Source organism: Natator depressus, chromosome 1, assembly GCF_965152275.1.
Source record: "Natator depressus isolate rNatDep1 chromosome 1, rNatDep2.hap1, whole genome shotgun sequence".
In the NCBI taxonomy this organism is placed as follows: domain Eukaryota; kingdom Metazoa; phylum Chordata; order Testudines; family Cheloniidae; genus Natator; species Natator depressus.
Window position 1 is genome coordinate 304,736,024 of NC_134234.1, and position 26,471 is coordinate 304,762,494.

Here is a 26,471-nt window from a genome sequence, read left to right on the forward strand (position 1 = left end):
TCAAAATGATAGGGTTTTGAGACTTGAACCTACAGATCCAGTGACATGCTGTGGTCTTGTGCTGTTATTTATCATCTCTTATTTTCCTACAGTGGTTAGCACCATGGTATTTCTAGGGACTGAAATTGCCACCTTGAGAATTGGTCTTGTCTGACTGATCTCTTAATACTGCTTTTTCAAAATGACAGTTCATAACGTCTTCCCACTGAAAGGTTACTTCCCCAGAATTGTGAGCATCGCTTATCTCTAACGCTTTCAATTCTGGCCAGTCCATGGAGCCAAGTGGAGACGTCAAGACTCAAATTCAGCTCTACTGCTTAGGAAGGTGGGGCAGGGGATAGCAGTGTTTTAAAGCTCTAGAATTGTAAAACGTTTAACAGATTCAATTACTTTTTACTTTGAAACTTGACTGTTTCCTTTCTGTCTGCAGTGGTTTGCAATGGCTGGGATACTGAACTTTGAAAATCTTTAGAATGACAAACTGTAGCTAATGATGCAAGCCATACAATGTCAGTAATACTGTCTTCAGATCATGCTTGTTGGGTTTGGCTATATTTTCACTGTTTTTTTTTCCATGGAATGTCTTGTTCTGTTATGTCAAACCAATGTAGGTGTGAAATGGCAAAACACAGTTACAAGGAGAAAATAAGCTTCTCAGAATCTTAATAGAATTAGAAATGAAATAGAAACTCCACACCTGGCAAATCAGTGCAGTGGATTGATGGACGTACTAGTCTAGGGTTAGGGGAGGCGCGGGTCTTGTCAATTGTAGTATTTATGAGTAGGAAGGAAACCATTTGACCTCTGGGCTATCAACTGCCCTGTGGGTGCCTACCTAATTAGGTCCCATTTTTAATCATACTAGTAATGAGAAACCTAATACGTTTGTTTTAATAGAAATTTTGCCACTCCCACTGTCATTTTAATGGTCTTTCCTTGCTTGTCGTTATCACCCAGAAAAATGCTTTCAAATGAGATGTACAGCAGGTAGGCACTATAGTGATGGACACAGGAGACTGGAGAGCGACAGATTAAAGGGATATGTTAAGAAATTGGGTGGGTGGTGTGCTGTGATTCTGACGTGATTCTGCTGTGATTGAAGAAGTATGTCATGAGATATGATGGACAAAGCTGGAAATCCCCTGCACATGAAACAAATGTCTGTGTAATGTGTGTGCTGCCATGAGTAGATAGATCCCTGATAGACAGCAGCTATGCAAGGGGCTATATTCTGTGCTGCACTTCTGATGAGCACAGGGGAATGGATTGCAAAGGTGGCTTTAGGGGCCCAAAGGCTGCTGCTCTGTAGTACAGGATCACTGGAGCACAGAATGTTCCAGTCATTAGCATGTCCCCTTCTGGCCTGCAGCATGCTCTTACACCAGGGGCTGTGTGCGGGGAGGTGGGGAGTGTCATCTTAGTACCACATACCCTTTAATAGCAGGGGATTTCTGCATGGGCCATCACTGCTCCTTTTCACTGCTCAGGCATAGTGGGAGCTGTTGTCTCTTGCAGAAGGCTAGGCTATAGGGTGTAGTCATGTGCAAGGTAAGAGGAGTTATTCTCCAAAGACTTCCATTAATTTCCACCGAGACAAGATGCAACACTAATTTCCACAGTTTCAGAGTTCTCCTATGATGAAATAAATTCTCAAGTTAGAGCTGTTGGTGACTAGCTATGCTAGTGATGTGATGCACTAGGGATAGATGAGATTAAAATAAACACACACGCAAACCCTATAGCCTCCATATAGAGAGGAGCTCAAGGGATTTGTAGGTTGTTGCTGCAAAATCAGTACAGGGGACCATTAGTCAAGTAAGAAATGCTGGGCCAACCTCTGCTCTTTTACACCACTGTGAATCCAGAGTAATGCAGGATTCTTGAAGTGGCTTCTCTGTCATTGTGGAGCCTCTGCCCATCTTTGAGCAGTGATGTTTCCTGCTTGTTGTGTCACACTCCAGGATACTCTGAGAGGTTTCAGAAGCTTTTTTGACCTTCATTTTTCCCTCAAAAAAACCAAACAAACAAATAGTATCTCTTTAAAGCTAATGCAGCTATTTCATTTCTTTGTTGGGTGTTTCTTTGGTGTAAATTCAACTATGATCAAATTTGAGGATGACACCAAAACTGATATGGTAGGAAAGACACAGAATACAGAGGGAAAATACCTGTAAAATGACCTGGAGATTACAGCAAGAAGCTGCAACCAACAGAGGGATTTATAAATGTAAAGTTTGACATCCAGGGAGAAGAAACAAGCAGCCAGAATGAAAAATGTAGGGATGTACCCAAGCAGATATAGCTGTCACAGTAAGCCAAACTTACTGTCTCCTTAATACTATTCTAACATTACTTTTTTAATCATAATAAATTGTATTCGGAGTAGGAGTCTGGAGGGATGGTATTCCACAGTCTGAAAAAGATTAAATGTGATGCATGTAATGTAATGTTCTAGCTAGACTAGTGATTCTTAGGCTGCCTAATGTACAGTGTATGAAGTGTATACTCTTTTATTTACATTTAAAGGTTCTTTTCATTGGAGACTCAACTAACAGAGGGATAATGTACTATCTGATTGAAAGAGTGAATGAAACCCTTCAGGAATGGCAAAAGGCACATGACGTTAAAACTTATCATAACATAAATGATGGGAAAACATTTGTTAGTTACTCCTACTACCCCCAGTTTTGGATCAATGTAAACCAGAGGCCAACATTTGAAAAAGCACTAGAACAGCTGTTGCAAAGGTACAGTACAACTGCTATTGCTGGGTTGTTTGTATTCTTCTTCCATTCACAAATGTATTTAACAGACCTGTACCATTAAAATCAGTAAAGAATAAAGCACAAGATGTACAGGCCATATTGTGCGGTTGAAAAATAGTCAAATGATGTCACGCATCTGATCAGGATGCCAAATACAGTTCATTGAAGTGTAATGTGATGCTGTTAAAATGCTTACCATCTGTTTTAAGGCTACATGTGGTGTGCTTTCTTTCTTGGTTTCAGATCACATCCTCTTGAGAACACAGACCAGACTGTATTGGTTGTGGGTGGTGTTCAGTGGCTTAATTCCAATCACCTGCAAATTATTCAAAAGGTGCTGAAGAGGTAAAGTTTAGTTCTGTATGTTTCTATTATCCCATGTAAAACATTGATATAATAAATTACAGCCACCAAACTTAACCAATAGTTTCAGATACAAACATTTCATGTTTTTTTTCATCGTTGTGCATTTAAATTTGACGGTAAAAGAAATAATTTTGTAATGTCTCTTCATAGATCTGCAAATAAAATGCATGTGCTTTATTTTACTTGTTAAACAGGGAAAATCTATCAAATATCCTGGTAGTTATCAAATCCATAGGAATGGGCTTTCATCTACCAGTGGATGGAATACATTCTTTATCGCAGGTGGGTCAGATTTTGACTGCATTCCCATGAAACGCTTACTGTCTAACTGATGATTTTGCTATCTCTTCAAAATACATTGCCACCTGTGCTGAACAAGCTTTAAATGGACCACTGAGAGAGAAACATTTGTATTTGTAATATGGTTTGCTGATATGGACTTGCGCCAGTTACCCTTATTTCATGGATTCCACAACACTCAGAGCTCCGTTCCATGCTTCATACTAAACTGGTTGTTCCAAGAACTAGAAGCCCCTACATTATTATACATAATGCCAACTTGCAGAGCTGAGTGGGAGACAGATTGCTCCAGCCACATGGATAGTTGAACCTTCCCAGTCTCCCTTTCTACCGGTACGTGGTACACCATTGGCTACTCTGCACTGCTCTCCATAAATCCAACTTGACCAGCCAGTACAGTATAGGCTGCTTTGCATCACCAGAACATTGCAAGGCAGCTGGAATGTCCTAGTGAACCTGTCCCTTTAATTGTATGTTAATAGTGTCAGATGGTTATTCTAAATTAGATCAAAAGCACCCACAGTAGCAGAGGGACAAATTTTTTACTATGTTGTTATAAACTGCCATAGATAAAAGAGTGTGGATGATAATTCTCATTGCTGTAAAAGACACAGGTAATGATAACCCCTCCCACAAGGATCTTACAGTCTAACAGAAACAGATAAGACAATAAGAGGTGGTAACTTTAAACCATTCTTTTGTCATAATCATGATTATCATGTCTTCCCAGTTCTGTAACATTTGAGGAGTGGGGGGAAGGGATGAGAGGGTCTGAAGGAGAGAACAAGATTTGGGTTGGGTCAATCACAAAAATTCATTTTAAGTGCAATTTTGAGGGATGGACCCTCTTCCCTAACCAGTGTAGTCCTGGAGGCAGGGCAGAGGAGTGGAAGCTGGAAGACCTGAGTGCTATTCCCAGTTCTGCCAGTAGCTTGCTGCATGACTGTAGGTCTCCCAGATAAAATCTCTCTCTCTCTCTTTCTTTCCCCATTTGTAAAGTAGGGATGTTATTATTCACCCTTCTTTGTAAAGTGCTTTGACAGCAACAGCTGAAAAGCAATAGATTATCCCTAAATATGGCTGTTTATAGTCAGAACGCCTTGATTTGGGGGTAGGAAGAAACAAGGGAACAAGAAACAAGGGGAAATAGGTTACCTTGCATAATGACTTAGCCACTCCCAGTCTCTATTTAAGCCTAAGTTAACTGTATCCAATTTGCAAATGAATTCCAATTCAGCAGTCTCTCGCTGGAGTCTGGTTTTGAAGTTTTTCTGTTGTAATATCGCAACTTTCATGTCTGTAAGCGCGTGACCAGAGAGATTGAAGTGTTCTCCGACTGGTTTATGAATGTTATAATTCTTGACATCTGATTTGTGTCCATTTATTCTTTTACGTAGAGACTGTCCAGTTTGACCAATGTACATGGCAGAGGGGCATTGCTGGCACATGATGGCGTATATCACGTTGGTGGATGTGCAGGTGAACGAGCCTCTGATAGTGTGGCTGATGTTATTAGGCCCTGTGATGGTGTCCCCTGAATAGATATGTGGGCACAGTTGGCAACGGGCTTTGTTGCAAGGATATGTTCCTGGGTTAGTGGTTCTGTTGTGTGGTATGTAGTTGCTAGTGAGTATTTGCTTCAGGTTGGGGGGCTGTCTGTAGGCAAGGACTTGCCTGTCTCCCAAGATTTGTGAGAGTGATGGGTCGTCCTTCAGGATAGGTTGTAGATCCTTGATGATGCGTTGGAGAGGTTTTAGTTGGGGGCTGAAGGTGATGGCTAGTGGCATTCTGTTACTTTCTTTGTTGGGCGTGTCCAGTAGTAGGTGACTTCTGGGTACTCTTCTGGCTCTGTCAATCTGTTTCTTCACTTCAGCAGGTGGGTATTGTAGTTGTAAGAATGCTTGATAGAGATCTTGTAGGTGTTTGTCTCTGTCTGAGGGGTTGGAGCAAATGCAGTTGTATCGTAGAGCTTGGCTGTAGACAATGGATCGTGTGGTGTGGTCTGGGTGAAAGCTGGAGGCATGTAGGTAGGAATAGCGGTCAGTAGGTTTCCGGTATAGGGTGGTGTTTATGTGACCATCGCTTATTAGCACTGTAGTGTCCAGGAAGTGGATCTCTTGCGTGGACTGGTCCAGGCTGAGGTTGATGGTGGGATGGAAATTGTTGAAATCATGGTGGAATTCCTCAAGGGCTTCTTTTCCATGGGTCCAGATGATGAAGATGTCATCAATATAGCGCGAGTAGGGGTATTAGGGGACGAGAGCTGAGGAAGCATTGTTCTAAGTCAGCCATAAAAATGTTGGCAGACTGTGGGGCCATGCGGGTACCCATAGCAGTGCCGCTGATTTGAAGGTATACATTGTCTCCAAATGTGAAATTGTCCTCACCCATAACTAAGTCACAAAGTTCAACCACCAGGTTTGCCGTGACATTATCGGGGATAGTGTTCCTGATGGCTTGTAGTCCATCTTTGTGTGGAATGTTGGTGTAGAGGGCTTCTACATCCATAGTGGCCAGGATGGTATCTTCAGGAAGATCACCGATGGATTGTAGTTTCCTTAGGAAGTCAGTGGTGTCTCGAAGATAGCTGGGAGTGCTGGTAGCGTAGGGCCTGAGGAGGGAGTCTACATAGCCAGACAATCCTGCTATCAGGGTGCCAATGCTTGAGATGATGGGGCGCCCAGGATTTCCAGGTTTATGGATCGTGGGTAGTAGATAGAATATCCCAGGTCGGGGTTCCAGGGGTGTGTCTGTGCGGATTTGATCTTGTGCTTTTTCAGGGAGTTTCTGTAGTTTCTTTTGGTAACCCTCAGTGGGATCAGAGGGTAATGGCTTGTAGAAAGTGGTGTTGGAGAGCTGCCGAGTAGCCTCTTGTTCATATTCCGACCTATTCATGGTGACAACAGCACCTACTTTGTCAGCCTTTTGGATTATGATGTCAGAGTTGTTTCTGAGGCTGTGGATGGCATTGTGTTCTGCACGGCTGAGGTTGTGGGGCAAGTGATGATGCTTTTCCACAATTTCAGCCCGTGCACATCGGCGGAAGCACTCTATGTAGAAGTCCAGTCTGCTGTCTCAGCCTTCAGGAGGAGTCCACCTAGAATCCTTCCTTTTGAGTGTTGGTAGGGAGGTCTCTGTGGATTAGTATGTTGTTCAGAGGAGTGTTGGAAATATTCCTTGAATCGGAGACATCGAAAATAGGATTCTAGGTCACCACAGAACTGTAGCATGTTCGTGGGGGTGGAGGGGCAGAAGGAGAGGCCCTGAGATAGGACAGCTTCTTCTGCTGGGCTAAGAGTATAGTTGGATAGATTAACAATATTGCTGGGTGGGTTGAGGGAACCATTGCTGTAGCCCCTCGTGGCATGTAGTAGTTTAGAAAGTTTAGTGTCCTTTTTCTTTTGTAGAGAAGCAAAGTGTGTGTTGTAAATGGCTTGTCTAGTTTTAGTAAAGTCCAGCCACGAGGAAGTTTGTTTTTTTATGAGAGTATCCAGTTCTGAGAGCTCATTCTTAATCTTTCCCTGTTTGCTGTAGAGGATATTGATCAGGTGGTTCCGCAGTTTCTTGGAGAGCGTGGATTTGTGCTGGAAATGGCCCACCTTGATTATCATACACATTGTAAGGAGAGTGATCACTTTAGATAAGCTATTACCAGCAGGAGAGTGGGGTGGGGGGAGAGAAAACCTTTTGAAGTGATAAACACCCATTTTTTCATGCTCTGTGTGTATAAAAACATCCTCACTGCATTTTCCACTTTTATGCATCCGATGAAGTGAGCTGTAGCTCACGAAAGCTTATGCTCAAATAAATTGGTTAGTCTCTAAGGTGCCACAAGTCCTCCTTTTCTTTTTGTGAATACAGACTAACACGGTTGCTACTCTGAAACCTGACATATAATTATGAAAGTGCCAATTACTATTGTATTAATTAATTAATTTTAAAGCTTAATTCTTTTTAAAATTAGGCTGACTTCTTCATTGTACATGGTATATTCTTTTGTATAAAGAAGAGCTAATTCAATAATTTTCTTTTCGTCTTTGTATGCATCAATACATGTGTTGAGAAATTGCTTCAAAATCTAACAAAGCCTTGGAGGAAAAGCTATTTTCACTAATGGAATTGCTATAATTCATGTGTAGAAAATAGTATAATTATTTCATTCAATATTGGCCCAATTCTGCAGTTTTGCCATTACTTTAGGGTCAGATCCTGCTACCATTGAAATCAGTCAGTGTACTAGTGAATAACATTGATTTTTTTGCTTTGGAATACAGACTGAAGTGCAAAATTTATGGAATGAAAATTTGTTTATTCTGGATACTGCAAAAAGATATGGCTATGAGGTGGTTGATACTTTCATCATCACAATGGGACGTTACAAAGAATTTCTGCAAGGGAAGTGTGGATGTCACTTCCATGAGGTAGTCATTTATTGTTTATCCTGGTCTCATTTAAGTATTTAAAAGGGGTTTTAACCGTCAGATGCCACAGTGAAAATATGTACAGCATAGTGCATAGTAGTGGATCAAAGGTAGACCTAAATGAAGCTTGAAAAGGTTTCTAATGCATGTAAAGATATATGTAGCTCACCATGGAGGGGAACAGAAGCTGTGTAATGGCCAAGGTTCAGATCCTCCAAGGTATTTAGGTACTTTACTCCCAATGGGTTAGGTACCCATATACCTTTAAGAATCTAGGTCCAAATATGAAACAGAAATACCCTAAAAATGGAGTCCTATCCATGTAAACCCAGTGGAATCACAAAAGTGCTGTTCTGAAAATATACTTCTAACTAATGGAAAGAGGTTTTTCTGTGCAGGGCTTTGTTTTCAGGCTCTTAAGCTTCTCTACTCTGCACTGTATTATCTTGTTTCTTCTGGATCTGTTCAGTCTACCTATTTTGATATTGTCACCTACCAGTTGTTTGTCTCAAATCTTACTTAGCTGGTTTATTAACTTCACTCATCCTGAATCTGCCACTGCATGTTCTCATTTGAGGAAGTGGGAGTTACAAGTATGTTGTTTGATTAGAACTTTCCTGTAGCAGGGTGTGTACAGGGAGAGGGGCTGCACTGGCAGAGGGTTGTGAAGAGGTACCATAATTGTGCTCCTGTCTGTGTATAGTCTTATTTTTGGCCCTAGTTTTCTCTGGTTGTATACCTGAAGGAATTCTCTGTTTCATTTTACACTTACTGAGCTAAATTCAGCTTTATGTTGGCACAGGTACAAGGCCTTGGCAATGGAAAGCCCACCAGATGCATTGCTGCAGTTGTGCAAAGGGTCTGTACCCTCCCCTCCACCAGAGAACTCAAGCGCCTCCAGTCAGCCCCAAGAGTGAATGATGCAGGCTGGGGAGGGGGGCATGGCCAGGGTAGCTCATGTTCTTAGCAGCTGCCCCTGGCTGAAAACTAAGTTGGCTCCCCTGGAAAACCCTGGGGAGGTCTGTAGCATACCACACCCTGCCCTGCTTAGTGAATCCCCCAGGCTGGCACAGAGAAGTGTAATTAACTCAGACCTCCTGGTGTCATCTGTACTGAATCTGGATGCAAGTGAATTAGCATCATTTTAGGCTCTCATTTCAGCTAACAGTATGTCACCCCATTTGAACCTTTTTGGTGTAGGGTTTGTGTTAGGACATGTTCAAAACGTGCTGCATTCCATTGCCCCAAGGGACTGTTAGAAGCTGGTGCAATGTGGAACAGCCAGAGGAGCTCCAACTTCCACCAAGGGTCAAACCCGCAAGCCCCACTATTGGGAGGGATGCAGGAGAATTGCTTAAAGCAACCTGCATTCTAATACATCTGTAGGTTTATTAGCTTCAGGATGCTATACTGATCCCTGTTGTTTGAATTAATGCACTAAGGCTCAACACAAGAAGGTGTGAGGATACTTAACATGGAGAAATAGACATATTGAATCTATTTGCCCGTGTTAAGTATCCTCACACCTTTTTGTCAACTGTCTAAATGGGCCATCTTGATTATCACTACAAAAGTTTTTTCTCCTGGTGATAATAGCTCATCTTAATTAATTAGCCTGTTAGTCCACCTTTTCATGTTCTCTGTATATATGTATGTATATATCTTCTTACTATATGTTCCATTCTATGCATCCGATGAAGTGGGCTGTAGCCCACGGAAGCCTATGCTCAAATCAAATTTGTTAGTCTCTAAGGTGCCACAAGTACTCATGTTCTTTTTGAAGATATTTAAAGTTGTTCTGGTTTCCTTTCAGATATATTTTGAGTGTCTTCTGTGTCTTTTCACAGTTAGACCTGTTAGACGAGGGATCGGTTTTGCATTTGCATTTTTAGTGCCATAAATATATGAAACGGAGAAGTGCTCCCTTGATTTGAAGCATTGCTCTGAGTGAAACCAGAAGACGTTCTTCCCTGATGATCATATAAAGGTGCACCCTCTGCTTCACAAATGACTGTGATTATTCCGAATACGAGACTTGATTTAAGGAAGTTCCCTTGTGTCATCAAGAGAAGTACCATAGAATTCCATTAAGGTCTCACCAAAGTTTCTGTGAAGCTAATTTGTTGGTATGAGAGGCCTGTGCCAGGATTTCAGAGTTGAATTATTAATCTGCTGGGAGTCTGAACATTCCATCCAGGCATTTAGTTCTAAAGGAGTTTCAGTGAATGTCTATGTGCTACTTCAAAGCATTTCACCATGCTACTCTTAGGAATTTAAGAAGCACAATGAGCAGTAAAGGGAGCTTTGGGTCATCAACTCATTTCCCTTCAAGTGCTAGACTCTGACCCCAAATCAAAATGATTTCTGCTGTGAAAATCAGGACTATGAACTCAAAGACAATCAGTAACACTTGGCCTCAATTCACTGCTTTATTTCACTAAAATCTCACAAGGGGAATAAAACTTCACAATTTTAAAATGGAAACTTTCATAAATCAAGAGTCAACTTTGTGTGGACTGTTTATATTGCACAATTAAAACGGAGGTCAAAGATGCAATCAGTCCACAATAATATAAATAAACAAAGACTGGGCAGAAGTTGGTATAAAAAAGTCAAATATGTAGGAAAACAGGATGCACCAAAAGATGTTTTGTTTTGTTTTTTAAACCAAGAGTCAAATTAATTTACAAGGCTTCACAGGTATCTAGGAAAACCATTTCAAAATGCTGAGGGTATTTAGGGACTTTAAGTCAGAAAGAAACCAGCAGCTGAAAGAAACCCCTGCAGTTTGATTACTGACTAATGCTGCTATAGCCTCACCTGATGCAACATTTAGACACAGGAATCTACAAGCTATTTCATTTGGAGAAAATCCTAGATGCATTTTGGAGCTCAACCCCTGCCCCACCCCCAGACAAGATTTCTGGAATTTGTCTACCGTCAATACAAGCAGCTCCAAATTTCAGGGACTGCTAAATGCCTTCTAAATGTCTCAAGAGAAGAATAAATGCAACTTGCCCTTGGTTAAAGTGACACCTGTTTTAATGTGATCCTCACTCTGGGGTCAAACCCTCTATCCAGGTACAGGTATGTGCGTAGGGCTCCCACTTCAGTGGATGGGAGCTGCATGCTTATAAAGGCTGGACATGGCCTTGAATGCTGGGTGAAAGTGCTGATTTCTGCTGTGTGGAAACACTGGGAAAGCTCTGATTTCCCACCCACCCACCCAAAGTTCCACAAAAAGTGAATCCAAAAATAAGGTTTCCTTCATTGTACACTCGCTTCATGCGACAAAAAAGTCTGTGGCTAATGAAACCTAAGAATAGCTGAAAATCCAACAGAAATCCAGGGTCACAATAGTAGAAGACAAACACAGATTAAAGAGCCTCCATGTGGTTTAGGGTTGCCAATTTGGGCTAGATGTATTCCTGGAGGTTTCATCACATGACCCAGTCTTTAATTAAAGATTCATCTTTAATTCCTGGAGACTCCAGGACAGTCCTGGAGGGTTGGCAGTCCTAGTGTGGTGCCATCCTACCACCCCTGCTTTCTACCTAATGATTCTGACCATTTCCTGGTGGCTAATGGAGTCTATTTAATCCTCTCAGCTGCAGCATCATAAAAATACTGTCACCTTTTAAACCACAAGCTCTTGTTTTTCTGCTCAGGCTTCACTGAGGCAGATGCTATCTCCGAGACACAACAACCTCTAGGACTTTTAACGTGCTTCTGAAGGAGACAGATGCGGGGATCAACTTGGCCTTTGATTCTTTTCTGGGGTCACTGGAACTCATGCTAGCGAATCCTGATATGGGGTCCAGGCCTTTTGTTTCATGGAATTCCATGAGTGCTGCAGCCAACTGAGGGTGAGGAGTCCCTATTTTAAGAATTCACTCCCTTTCCTTATGGCTCAATCATGGCAGGGAAGGTGCATAACTGCATTGCCGCAGGAGCAGCCTGGGAATCAGACAGTGACTCTGGGTCACAATCTGCCTTCCGGTTCCACCCCTTGCTCCGGGAGTGATGTATTCAGCATCAGTCCTATACCCAGTGCAGCACGTATCCCCTGGTGAGCCAGGACAGCAGTGCTCACAGGTGTGGTCTTGTGTGGGTTGGAGCCAAGAATCTCCCCATTCCCCCATCCTTTGCTTCCCATGTGATTGCGGGAAGGACACAGAAGGCTCATGGAGACTTTTTCTCCTTCCCACCCATCCCCCACCCCATATATATAATTAAGGCCGCAAGACTGTCATGGAGGTCACAGAAGTCACAGATTCCATGACTTTCCATGATCTCCATGACTTCTGCAGTGGCTGGTGCTGGCTCAGGGGCTGCCCGAGGTGGGTAGGGGCAGAGGGTTGGGGTGGTGCTTACCTCGGGTTGAGGGGCTTCCACTATCATGGCCGTGCATCTTCTAGGCAGCGGAGAGGCCGGTGGGGCCTGCGCGCTGCCTGCGCCTACAGGCCCCACCTCTGCAGCTCCCATTGGCTGCGGTTCCCGGCCAATGGGAGCTGCAGCAGCCAGCGCTTGTGCCCCTCCACCACCTAGGAGCTGCAGGGACGCAGAGCCGGGTTCGGAGCCCCTGCCAGCCCCGCCAATCCTCCCCACCAGCACCAGAGGGGGTCCTGGGCCACACGCTATGGCCTGTCCCCCCCAGCACCAGCAGTTCCCCACGGCCACCTCCCAGCACCCGCAGTTCCCCCAGATTGCCCCCGCCCAGCACCTGCGGCCCTCCACCCAAGTCTTAGTTACAGGTATTTTTAATAAAAGTCATGGACAGGTCAAGGGCCGTGAATTTTTGTTTACTAAAAATACCTGTGACTAAAACGTAGCCTTACTTAGACACATCACCATGCAGATGTGCAGCAGAACAGGCCACAGTCTGGCCCTTAATGAGCGAGGACTCAGATGTGGTGTTCTTCAAGCCCACTACGGTTCCTTTCTGTTTCCCTAGACTTTTGCAGCATGGACCCCATGTTGTAGTCCTGTTAGCTTTTGTAGCATAGAATGGGGAATGTCTGGGTCAAATGCTTCCAGTCTGCTTTGTGCAGTATCGGGTGGATGATGTCAGTGGTTGGTTTTTGTTTTGTTTTGTTTTTTTGAAGTAGTTCTGGGTGAGCTCCCATATAAATTAGCGTTACGGATTAAATTCAGGGATCCCGAGGGACTCCAATGAACTGTGTAGCTGCAGGAGGTATAAATCAAGGTGGAATTTGGCTGTGTTTTTACTTTAAAATTCCTGTTATTGACGCTGAGAGGCCTTTGTGACTGGAACAGGAGAGGTATACCCAGGAGGAGGTTAATATGGGGTCCACTAGCCACCAAGCAATAGTCTAGGTCACTGAGTAACATCCACAGAGACCCTCTGAATGGTTTTCTACCTCATTAGTTTTAACAGCCTTGGCTTCAGTTCATTTTTGCATCATGGCAATGGGGTGGGGAAGGGGAGTTCATAAGCAGTTTACGCTGTGAAAATGGCATTTTGCCTCAGAGGACCGACACAACAACATTGGGTAGAACTCCAGAACATTTCAGGCTTTATGAAACCAACTGAGAGATTAAATCCACTGCGTGCTACTTTCATTTTTTCACTTAAAGTGACTCCTAAACCCCTAGTATAATGCTTCCCCACACCCACACCCTGTGACATCTGAGCTCAGCTACAGCTGTGTGGGAAGCTGGGAATGGAAGGCTGGCCATTTTGTGAATTTCATCAATAGAAATGGATTGTATTCAGCTGCTCTCATTTAACCTTTAGTCCCTGTTTACACTTGCTGGTAAACCAAGGACCTGATCTTGTGAGGTGCAGTGCACCTGGAATTCCTGTTAACTTCATTGATCCTTCCGAGAGGCCACAGAGCACAATAACGGCCTGGAAGCCTATAGCACCATGGCTACGTGTCCTGCTGTGACTGGGGAGGGAGCTGGCAACTACTGTAGAAGAAGAATCTCTCCATGTGACTAGTTTGATCTCTTGGTGTGAGGGCTCAGAATCTTGTACCTCCTGCCTGTGCCAGTCTACAGCCACTGCTAGTTCCAGGAGCCCAAGGCAACATATGCAAACTGATCTTTAACTAGTTTGTTCCACTCAAGATACTTAGGAAGAGAGCAGATGGATCAGGGGACACGAAAAGACCCTACACCTTCATGGCAGCTAGGACTGACGTAGATTTATTCTATAACTTAATGGTAGTGGAATAATGTATAGTAAATAGAAAATGGCAGACTTTGGATTTGGGTATTTTAATCAGTGGCTAGCTGTAAGATGAATACTAAATTGCATTCCTTGGAGATTACTCTCATCAGGAATGTAGCTTGGGTGATTGGTTCAAGGTAGCATCATTTTGGAATAGTTCCCTTGATCTAAGGCACTAATTTAGAAAAATGAACCTCTGCAGGAATAGCATGAAAACAAATTGCTTCTCTTGGCTTAGCTGTATCAAATAGGTCTTAAAATATATTAGTGTCCTAAATGGATACTACTTGCTGTTTTGCAAACTTAGACAACTCCTCTCACTCACCCTGCTCAGCCTTTATAATTTTCACATGCTTTCTCTCCCCTCACATTTTATTTTGTGCAAGTTGCTGCTGTACATGTATGATGACTTTGGTTAAATACGAAAATTGTTTGAAGTGTCGAATACATGATTCCAAGCATATTTCACTTTACAAAACCCCTATGAAGCACATATATAAACATGAATGCTGTCCCTAGCCAAGTGTGTATCTTGTTGCATACAACAGCAAAGCCGAGGACCATTAGACCTACATCACACATGATTTGCTCCTCTTTATTTTTAAAACCAATTAACATCTCAGAGCTCCCTTCTGCCAAATCAAGCAACCAGATGTAGGGAGCTTTCATTTCCAGAACTAAACTCAGCAGAATGGGCTAATTATTGTGCCAAATGAATACTGTTTTGCCTGAGACCTTTTTTCTGATGCTTGTTGACTTTTCCTTTTGTAAGTAACATTATGTAGCACAGCTCTGTTTCACTTTGGGGATGCGGCAAGCCTCTGGAATCCAGTCCATTTTCTGCTTTTTTTTTTCCTTCAAGGATCCTGCTTTACGATGATCTATCTTGCCAATGAAGGAACAAGCCCCTAACTTACCTTAGTTTGTGTGCAGCTCCTGGGTGGTGGTGGTGGTTGTCGTGGTCATGGTTGTTTATTTGTATTACCATAGCACCTAGGAACACTAGTTGTGGACCGAGGTCCCATTGTGCTAGATGCTGTACAAACCCAGAACAAATAGAGAGTCTCTGCCCCAAAGAGCTTCCAATCTAAGTTGTTTAGATCCCCCATCTCCACACAGGCTAAACACGCCACTTCCAGAGCAATCCCAGACTATTGTAATCCCAAAGAGCAGGGGGTCGAATCGGGGATCTCCAGCACTCTGCTGCCGCCAAGCTACTGGTCCGGCCTACAGAGAAGGTCTGTGCCTCAAGTATTAGGATTAGAGACAAACCTGAACTATGTAGTTCAGGTACTGATCTGGATCTGAAATTGCCAACAGTTCAGGGGTGCCCAGGGTTTAATTTGGCCCATTGTAGACCTCCAGGCGAGCTGTAAAGATTGAATCTGGGGGTTGAAAGGGCTACAGCATCAACTAGATGAGTTCAGTTGGTTTAAGCATTTTGGGTTCCTTAATCAGTAAGGGCCAGATTGAATAGTACCTGACATATTGATTTGAATCTTACACCACAGCTAGGCTCACTATAGGGAATGGGACCAGCTATGAGTTAGGGTATTGGAGTCTGGTCTTCAAAGAACCGAGCTCTGATTACCCCATGAGTTGTGCACATGCAATTAACAGGATAAGACGACCCATCTTGAAGAGCCATCTCCTTTTAGGTGCACATAGAAAACATTCACAAATGTCACTCTTTCTTTGCAGGTGGTGAAATCCAAAACGTCCAATGAAAGTCCTCCCATTACAATGAAGCTATCAAGGCCCTATGCTCTGGGGAAATATTTCAACAGCCAAAGCAAACTCTCACAGCTGCAAGACTATGCAATGAATTCTCAGTCACCGTATCACGTCAGAGGTCCAATAAATCAAGTCTATTCTGAAATCCTCCTCAGCAGGATCTGTGCAAGTAAAAGCAAGGCTACTGACTCATAGCCTCTATCAGATGAAGTTTTAGAGCAGGAGACTTCCTACTTCCTCAAATGACAATCCAAGGACCATATTAAATGTATTTACCTGCTTCTCTGATTGGCTGCACACATACCAACACCACTCAAGATGTGGCGCTTTTCCTAAAGCTTTATGACGTCAAGATCTGCCCTTTCGGAACTTAGATTTCGGAACAGAAAGATGGGGAGATGCAAAAAAAGGGGGGTGGGGAAGTTACATGAAATATTGCCAAATACTAGAACAGCTGCAGGCCAAGCAACTGTGTATTGTGACAGTAAAGAGAGGGAAGGATATACACTTGACGTATTTGAAAAAGGATGCTTGATTTCTTAAGCAATAGATAGACTTATTTATTTATAGGTGCACACTATAAAATTATCATATAGAGGCATTCCATTCCATTTTAAAAAGCGTTATTACATACTGATCGGTTCACTTTCATTAGCAATACAGGAATATTTGTATTTCAGTGCTTGCCTCTCATGTATTGCAAAGGCAACTATTACCATTTTTTCTATAGTGCCAACTCTTAATTCTAGTGTTTACAGCTGACATGCACATTTTCATCCACATCTGCAGTGGATCACGTTTTAACAAAAATAAAAAGGAAAGGTTGCATTATTTTTCTGCATGTTCTAAATCCAAGAGACAGAGGTGACTTAGAAGAGAGACTGAATAAGAACTATCCCCACCTAACATGGATTGATAATGAATACCTTAGCATATCCTTGTTTATGAACCTGATTCAGGAAAATCTCCCTCTTGACAAAGGCTGCTTTAGATATGTTTAAGCACTTTTCTAATTGGGAGCCAATAAGCCTAGCCAGTACTTTCCCTGTATATGAAGTCCACTCTTTCTGAATTTACATAAGATGCCTGATACCTAAGAGTCCAATCCTGAAGTCCTTGTTCAGAGAAAACTCCTATTGCATGCATACAAGGACTGCAGGATTGACTGTAAAAAATGTGACTGTAAACAAATACTTAAAAAATAACTAATTCCTGATGTCTTCTGACACGACCGTATATGATTTAAGAGAATATGATGTGGGTTTATATGGATAAAAGCACCAGGAAATGTAAGGAAAATTTTTAGCATTAGATTCCACTGTCAGAGTCTGTAGTCAGGACTCTCTGCTCCCTCCTAATGTGTGTTGTAGAAGGAAGCAAAGGTATAAGGACAATCTGAGTCATGGTCCCCTCTGTGTCCCCACTCTTTAGAGCTGCTTGTACTCCTTCACGGGCACATTATGGGGGGTAGGCAGTCCAATGCAGCAGAGCTAAGGAGCAGTTAATGGTGTGCTCTAATAGTAACTCACGACACAATTGACTTGCTCCTTTGTTTCAGCATTAACTCCCCCGGTGTGGCTCCCACTCTCCTCTGAACAGGTTGGCCATGCTGCTGGAGTGGAAAGTCCTTAAAGCAAACAGAGGAGCTGCCACTATTCACAGGTGGCTCTGGAGATTCATTAGGCTGGATCTAGGATTCCCTAGGAATTTTTGAGCGCTACATAGTTGGCAGCCCATATTCCTAGCTACTTACATATTGTGATCAGTCCTTCCCACAAGAAGGAGCTATGTGTTAGATTGTCTGTGAAGAAGTATCTCTGAATTTATACATAAGCTTTTTTATGCTATGATCCTTCACATGAAAGGGGAGAATATAGGCCTCCTTTGTATCTCTGGTAGATTTCTCAGTGAATTGACAGAAGCTTTTGCGTTTTAAGCCAGGGACAGTTCACAAACGTTGAAAGGATCCGTATTTGGTTATCTCCAGTATTTTGCAGGAACCTGTTGTGTACACACCATGCAACTTATGCTCTGCAGATCCATAACACCGGGGCAGTAGTGAAACACAGCCTTAAAATGCAGTGGCTTAATTTTGCACCACTGAAGTGAAAGGAAGCTTTTACCATTTGCTTCAATAGATGTAGGATCAAGCAGAATGTCTTATATTCGGCTAATTGTATATTCATGTATTATAACTTTGCTTCAGATGTTTGTGTATCACTTGAATCCACATGCTGGTGGGTCTTTTGTTTGTTGGTTAGTTTTTTTGCTTTACACAGCTGTAAACTGTGATCTAGAGGGTCTGGATGTGTGTGTGTGTGTGTTTGCTTTAAATCAAAGACCATTGTTAAAGCATCAGCTAGAAAAGGCCAAAGTTAATTCTAGTTATTCTGCAGCTGGTACTGGCAAATGTGCAATTCATCACCTCCAGGTTCACCACCAGATTATTTTCATGTTCTGTATTTTCTTGTCTCAATATTTTTCAAGTGTAGAAAGTTCAAAGTATCCTTTAATATTATATTTATATATATTTGTAAGAAGCTGGTGGTATGGTTTCCAAAGTGACCTTTATTTAAATAGTTCCTTCAGATCACCTGTCTCCATCAGTAATATGAGATCTGTATTTGTCTGAGTTCAAGATGTACAAAGAAAAGCACAATAAAATACAAAAGTACAGAGTTAAGTTTTTCTTTATTTCGAACACCTACAGGTATGTGAAAGAAAAGAACCGAGACGAGGCCTGGGGAAGCACCACTGTTCATACACCTTAAACATTTGCAAATTGAAACCATCAAAGCCAGTGAAGATACATCTTTGTCATTATTGTATTTCAGAATTACCACTGACCGTGAATGATCTTCTGCTCTAGAATGTGCATAGTACACTACAAGTGATTCATAGTTCAGTTATTTTTTCCCCTGTGCCTTTAACTTTGCTAATTATTCTGGAGAGATGACAAACATGGAGCCCACTGCTGAAGTGCTCATCCAAGGTCAAATTCTGCCCCCCAGTACAACTCTGGAAGGCCCTATTGCAATGGAGCTGTTGCAAACAGTAGGGTGATGGGGCTGCTGTGGCACATTTCCTGTCTGGTCTCTCTTTACACACCAACACGTGGCTCAGCGGAAGTTTGGGGTGGAACACGGGAAAGGGTTTAGGCCACTACATCTGCAACTATCCCGATTACCTGCAAACATAAATACATGGGACACAGGGAACAGTGTTCATGGCCCCTGTTGCATCACTGGGAGTTTAGCTGGAGCTGTGGAATAATGTACTTGAGTCCCACAGACTGGAAGGGGAAGATTCTGTCTCCCACGTAACCTCACAGAGGTTGCCTGCACAATTCCAAGTTATTTAGGCTTTGTGCAGAGGCTCAGAACTTGGCCTTTGGACATTGAGGTTTTGTGATTAGGTCCATTCAAATGGAATGATGTGACATAACATAGAATTATCTTAAGAATGATGTGAAATAACATAGCATTATTTTACTAAGTGTATCAGTTAGTATTGTCTTGAAGAGTCCTCCTCCATAAGAGATGCTGTATTTCAAATAGCCCATATACAGAATTGAAATAGTCAACTATTAATACCATTACTTTCTACCTTACAGCCATTTAAACATGTTAATTTTCAGGATAATTTCTACATATAAACCTGTTGCATTTCTCCAGTTTTCTATTCTGTGATAAGATAAATAATAAAATTATAGCAAAATATATTTACTCGTGTACTGGGTGTGAAGTGCTGGGCATGCAATTACTTTTAGGATGAAACAACCACTTCTTATTCTTCTATCACTACTCTGAGCTAAAGAGAATGCTTTGAAGAAGCAGATATGTATGACATTAAGTTGACTGCGGTCCAGAGATCTTTCAGACAACTTTTTAGAGTAAGGCAGTTTTTTAACAGGTGCAGTACGCTGTTTGGCAGAGAATCAAACTGTTGAACAAAGTCCTGAAGAGAGACATGAGAAACCTAGTCTTACCTTTTCTTTGTTTGCCCAGGAGGCTTGCATCTGGCTCATTTTATATCATCAGTATATTTAAATATACCTGCTCTCGGCCCAACACAATCTCTGACCCATACTAGATATCACTCAGATTGTGCCTTGAGATGCTCCTGCTTTGCCTTGAGAATAAGGTTGGGAATGGGAGAGATTTCTGTTGTAAATATTGGGTAAGTTCAGCCTTCAGAACATCAGTCTTGGGGATTGATCCTGCTTCCAGTGATACCAACAGCAAAAGTTCCACCAATTTCAGTAGGAGCAGGCCCTTTGTCTGGAACCCTGAGCTGCTTTGGTGAATTTAAAGCAGTGATATTGCAGCAAACAGCCAAACTTATTTAAGTTCTGTATAAGCTCGGAACCAGAGAGCTAATTTTTGCTGCCTCTTTTACCAGTGTAATGTGAAGTAACTCCAGTGAATTCAAAGCATAATGCAGGTGTACATGTTATCTATCTATCTAAACATACATGGTCAGTCCTGAACCACCGCCTGGCCCCTATTCCAGAAAGCATTAAAGCTTATGTTTAAATCCCAGTGGATTTAAAGTTAAACATGTGCTTAAATCTCAGTGGATTTAAAGTTAAACATGTGCTTAAGTGCATGCCTGATCTGAAGTCCCCGTGGGTATGTCTGCCCCATAGCAGCAAGTCTCAGAGCCTGCGTCTACAGATTCAGGCTCACAGGAATCTCACTATAGCACTAAATATAGTCATGTGGATGTTCAGGCTTGGGCTCTGAAGCCTGAGGGAGTGGTGGTTTCAGAGCCTGAGCCCGACCATCTACGTGGCTATTTTTAGCACTATAGCATGAGCCCCAGGAGCCTGAGTCTGCAGCACCGGGCACTGAGACTCATTGCTGCAGGGGGCAGGGGAGGAATTTGCCATGTAGACCTACCCTGTGAGATGCCCAGCATCCACTGAGCTCTCAGAATTCCATTGATTTACTCCAGATTTACACTGACGTAATTAACAAAGTTTGGTCCCTGTCGTTTCAAGTGATGTCATCCTGGCATGTCCAGTTGTTTTTTTCCCAAGCTTTGACAGTTTTTTTCACTGCATGTTTAAGTGCAATATTATAATGCATCCTTCCATGCATGTTCCTGCAGAGATCCTCTATGCAGGTTGTCTGGGGAGAACTTCCCCTCTTGCTAACGCTCATGCAGCTCCACCGGTGCTAGTGCTAGTCTAGATGAAGCTCCCGCAACCACTGGCAGTTTTAACCTTATGTCATTTAGACCTCTCTTAAGTGGGCTTAGAGGACACTGAAAAATGCCAGTGTCTGCAGGCCTTGTCTACCCTACTGCTTCTCCAATGGTGGGATATTATGCTTCCAATGAATCCTAGTGTAATACAACTGTAATGTAAGACTGGGCTAGGAATTCAAATACTTTTGATGCATCGTGGCAAAGTAAGAGTAGTCGTGAAGAGCCCACTTCAGAACAAATGAGTGAAATGAAAGTTGTCAAACCCTTTGAAGTCAATAAATACTGTGGGATATTGCCAGGGTTTGAAGACCAGTTCCGTGTTTGGCACGGCTTTTCACCTACATTTTGTGAGAGTGCCTTTTATCTTTTCAGTGCTACTTGTCATTATCAACTTCCATGGTTTCCTTGTGATTCATTGGTTTAAGGAGCTTATAGTAATATTTCTGCACTGGCTGCTAATGGCTATGCAGCCTCCCCAGATGGTAATCAAATTGTCTTACAGTCACTAGATCAGAGAGGCTTTAGTATTTCGACAAAATATTTTTGCTTTATTGTCCTATGCTATGCCAGAGCTAAAGGTTATAGATATTTAAAGTGGGTCACGTGTATATGACCTACCATAATTATAATAGTTTTTTTGCACCTAATATATTCAAATTAACTCCCCGGCTCGTATCAATTTATATAACAACAAACATTTAAAATCTAGGCGCCCTGATCCTGCAAAGTGATGAGTCCCTGCAGCACAGGAACCATGCAGCACCTAACAGGATCGGGCCCAGAATCAGTTTCCTCAAAACAAAAAAAAAGCCCTGCATGAGTGAAAGCAATGCAGCCTCTTCCTCATGGAAGCTATACTAGACTGATTACAGGTTTGAATGTGAGTTGTGGTGACAGATTTTTTTACATAGCAAGGCTAAATATTTTCCAGCTCTGTAGAACTCTGTATCTCTGTGGCAAACTGTTTCCATTTACTTCTATCAAATCCTATTTTGTGTAATACATCTTGCCAAATTATTGTAAAATACATGCTAATGCGGGAAGATAGATATTTAATCCTTGTAACTACAGTTTTCACTCTGGTGGTTTATAGGGAGCACCATGTTATTCTTTCTATTAAATAAAATTTTATAAAGGAAAACTGAACTATTACCCCTAACAAATGTTCTTCTTTGAGCGATTGTCCACACAGATTCAGGAGTGCCTGGGGTGTATGTGTACAAAGCCTGGTATCTGTGTGGACAACACATCTTGAAGAACCACAGTTACTATAAGGTAAGCAACTAGCCAGTCTTTTTAAATGATGTAAAAAATTAGTGTAGTTGATGTTATAACAGGTTTATTATGGTGTCTTATTTTAGTATGAAATAATGTTTTTATATAAAGGATACACATTAAATAAGTTCTTAGATTATCCTGTCTCTTTTTTATTATTATTTCATGATTGGCCAATGAATAGCATTTGGCGAATGTTGGCTTCAATCTTGTAGTCCTTACACAGCCAAATTCCCACCGTTGGTATAAAGCTCAGACCCACTGTATACACTTGATATGGCTTTTAAGTAATATGCTGAGCCTGTGCTTTCATTTTGTGCTGCACATTCTTGATTCTAATATAATCAAATAATAATACTTTTCCCGTCTACAATGATTTTTTCCAAGCATCACAGTGATCTCTACAAGCATTCGCGAGTTAACATACACAGCATCCCATTTTGCAAAGGGGGAAACGGAAGCAGAATACGAGTGATAAGTGACTTGCCCAAAGATCACATGACAAGTCAGGGGCAGAGCCAGGAGCTGCTGTTTCCCAGTCACGGTCTCTTCTTACTAGAAAAGGTGCTCATATATTGATGACGACAGGGCCATATAAAGAGGCAGGAATACAGAAAAAGCACACTACCTTATTTGAAGCTATTTATTGCTTCACAATTTTTCCTTGTCTGCTATTTGCAAGTAAACCTAACTCCCCAGAGGTGCTGTGTACATTTTTATCCGAATATGTGGGGGCAATAACACATGAAAAGCCCCATCTGTTGCACTGTGAATATTCCCTGAGGTTTTTTCAGTGTAAGGTGTGTATGTACAGGTAAATTACTTCTTCATATTCATTTATAGCTAAACGATGTACCGTAGTTACATCTTAATTACAGAATTATGTATGAAAAGTTAACAGTTAAAATGTGTTAGTTTCAAATTGCTGATAAACATACTTTTATCTCTAAAAGTACTAAGTCTAATTGCTTTGTTACAACTACATTAGATTCAACTTTCATGCAAGCTGCAGGATAAAATCATATACAATGCTTCTTTAGAGTACTTTACACAAAAATGAAATTCAGCACTCTTACATAAGAATGGCAATACTGGGTCAGACCAAAGGTTCATCCTGCCCAGTATCCTGTCTTCCAACAGTGGCCAATGCCGGGTGCTCCAGAGGGAATGAACAGAACAGATAATCACCAAGTGATCCATCCTCCGTCGCCCATTCCCAGCTTCTGGCAATCAGAGGCTAGGGACGCCATTGAGGGACCTATGCTCTGTGAACTTATCTAGTTCTTTTTTGAACCCTGTTATAGTCTTAGCCTTCATAACATCCTCTAAAAGAAAAGGAGGACTTGTGGCACCTTAGAGACTAACCAATTTATTTGAGATAAGCTTTCGTGAGCTTTCGAATGCATCCGATGAAGTGAGCTGTAGCTCATAAAAGCTCATGCTCAAATAAATTGGTTAGTCTCTAAGGTGCCACAAGTCCTCCTTTTCCTTTTGCGAATGCACACTAACACGGCTGCTACTCCTGAAACATAACATCCTCTGGCACTCATTACTGGGTGCAGCTGAAAACTGGACTACAATGAGGGTGTGTACTTTAAAAAAGACAAAGTAAGTTGAACTAAAAAAAAAGTACTAGAATTATCATGATTAAACCAACATCACTAAGAAGTTATGTCGTTATCTAGGGACAAAAATGGAGAAGAGTCCCTGAAAATGTGGGTGTTCACATTAAGCTAATTTCAAGACAGGATAAAGCCTATGCTATTTGGAGTCTAAGGACCCGATTCTGCAAGATGCTGAGTGCTTTCATCTCGTGTAAACGACAGTTGAGGACAATCAACACCTTAGAATAGGGTATAGCGTGCTATGGCAGGAAATGATCCTAGATGTCAGCACCGTCTAGAAGAGTAACCGGCCAGATTGTCAGCTGGTGTAAATCAGTGATGCTCCATTGACTGCAAAAGTCGCTTTATCATTTGTAGATGGTTTTCCTCATCTGGGCGTGTGAAGAATGAGATGTGAAGTGTGCACATTGCCCATCACCTAAGGTGATGCAATGGCACTAGTAGAAGGCAATATTAGGACAATAGAAGAGGCAACAGAACAGAATGAGCAGAGAAGGTTACAATGCTTTTCCCACCCTCTTCTGTCGCTCTCCCTCCCCGCCAGCCCTGTTCCTTTGTGCACTGAGGAAGGCAGTGTGAACAGCACAAGTTCATGTGGGTATGAACATGGCTTCAATAAGTTTTGTGCAGGAAGGGTAGATGCATTTACTTTTACTTAGTTTACAAAAAAAGGAAAATGGACATTAAGGGCCCTAGCTTCATGTTTCCTTTATTTGTGCTGACAGCATCAATAGACTGCATTTTGCTCCGTCCATGCCCCAAGAATGACATAGCACTGGTGGCATGCAGACATGAAGCACTGATCCTGGAGACCCCTAACTTACATCTATTCCTCTTACCTGTGTTCTTTCCTTTAAATCTAGCCGCTCCACTCTTCTGTATCCCTTCTCTTACTCATTCCCTTGCTTATGGTCACACAGACAGCCATTGCTAGTCCAGGCTTATTGGCCATATTTAATAACAGAAGATCTGCCAAACTCTACAGCTGTATTAAATTCACACTTCCCTTGAATTAAAGTATGTAACTTCATAGAGATATCCTTAGTTTAGTCTGAACAAAGGCCTGATAAAAGCACAGTGACAGCAAAAGAGACAACAACACAGTGTTGGGATCTTTTGAAAGATCTGTCACAACATTTAACAGTGTCTAGGGAATTCTTGGGACTTAAAGTGCATTTATAAAACAATTTATAAATAAATGCTGCCCCTGCTTCCCTTAATTAAAGTTCAGTACAAATGTGAAGCATTTTAATGACTGATCTGTAACTCCAGAGGGGAGAGGAGGCTGTCTCAACAGCACAGTGTAGTTTGTGCAAATCAATTACTGCATTTTGTATAGGTCGAGTCCACCCTGTGCTCCACCTGAGTAACCAGGCATTACCAAGGGGTCCTTGATGGGCCATAGAATCAGCCACCCCATACCATGGAGAGCTGCACTCCCATGGCTGCAGTAGTCTTGAGAATCATTCGACTGGCCTTCAGTGTGTGCATGTCTGGTCATCAGTGAATCCATGTGGTCATGGCTACAGTCCACCCAGGCCCCGCCCCCATTGTCTGGCTGGAACTGTGTACAACTTTAGGTTCAGTGAAAGTGTACCCCCTCCCCACCTCTGATACCTGACAGGCCATTTGTGTTCGTGTTCATTTCTCTCCCCCTCCCCACACCCATATAAGGTGTCCGTATTCATATAACACTGCTGATACTGCACAACACAAAGGGATGAGTTGCTGCACTCTTTGGGTTTGGCCAGTAGAGAGGCATAAATGAATAGTTCAAAAGCCACGTGACTGTGAGCCCATATGTTAGCTGGCTGCAATCCTATGCAGAACCCCTCCACAAACACGAGTCTTACCAAGAGCAGGAGTGGTGAGTGGGTGTATGTGTGCCCCATGCACTGGGCCTGGTTAGACTCTCTACATGCCAAAGTGTGTGGACTATGGCCTCCCAGTTCCAGTCTGCCCTTCCACAGCACCATGTGCAGAGCAGCTGCCCCATCAGCTTTTGGGGGAGCTGGATTGGTCCTGTCCCGTCCATTCCGCTCTTCTCTGGCATATGCATAAGCAAAAGCACCAGACAGAACCTCTACTGCAAAGGTAGAGGGAAAATAAAACAATGTTGTTTCTGTTTGAGTTCTGTGTATCTGAGATTAAGTGAATACGTTTCAAAGGAAACTGCTGGGAAAAATGCTTTAGTGGATTTAAGGTTTTTGACAATAATTCACCCTTGGACAAGTTGCTGGGGTGAAAAGTGTGGCGGATGTCCAAGCAGCAGATAGCATTTACATAATATAAATGGCAAGCAAAGGCAAGCCTGGCTTTACACATGCGCATGTGAAAATTCAGTGACACAATACCCATAACCCACTTTTTCTGCTTGTTCCTTGAAATCTTCTGCCAAGTAAATTTTACTGTTAGAAAGCAATCATTGCAATATGTGAGCCCTGTCATCACGCTTTTTGATTCCAACCTTGGAATTTTTGCAGATTTGTGTTCACAAATTAATGCAAATTATGCTGTAGGGATAAAAACATAGGGTCTAATCCTGCAGCCTTCACACACATGAGTAATGCCATTGACT

The 26,471-nt window shown here is 42.3% G+C and overlaps 1 protein-coding gene across 1 annotated transcript in view; it reads left to right on the forward strand.

Moving 5' to 3' along the window:
* Nucleotides 1-18,446, forward strand: part of CPED1 (cadherin like and PC-esterase domain containing 1) — a 217,806-nt gene extending 199,360 nt beyond the window's left edge. The window contains exons 20-24 of the mRNA XM_074942311.1: nt 2,527-2,747; nt 3,009-3,110; nt 3,326-3,413; nt 7,706-7,852; nt 15,750-18,446. Coding sequence (XP_074798412.1) covers nt 2,527-2,747; nt 3,009-3,110; nt 3,326-3,413; nt 7,706-7,852; nt 15,750-15,977 — 786 coding nt within the window. The 3' untranslated portion in view covers nt 15,978-18,446. The remainder of the gene's footprint in view (nt 1-2,526; nt 2,748-3,008; nt 3,111-3,325; nt 3,414-7,705; nt 7,853-15,749) is intronic.
* The last annotated feature ends 8,025 nt before the right edge of the window (nt 18,447-26,471 follow it).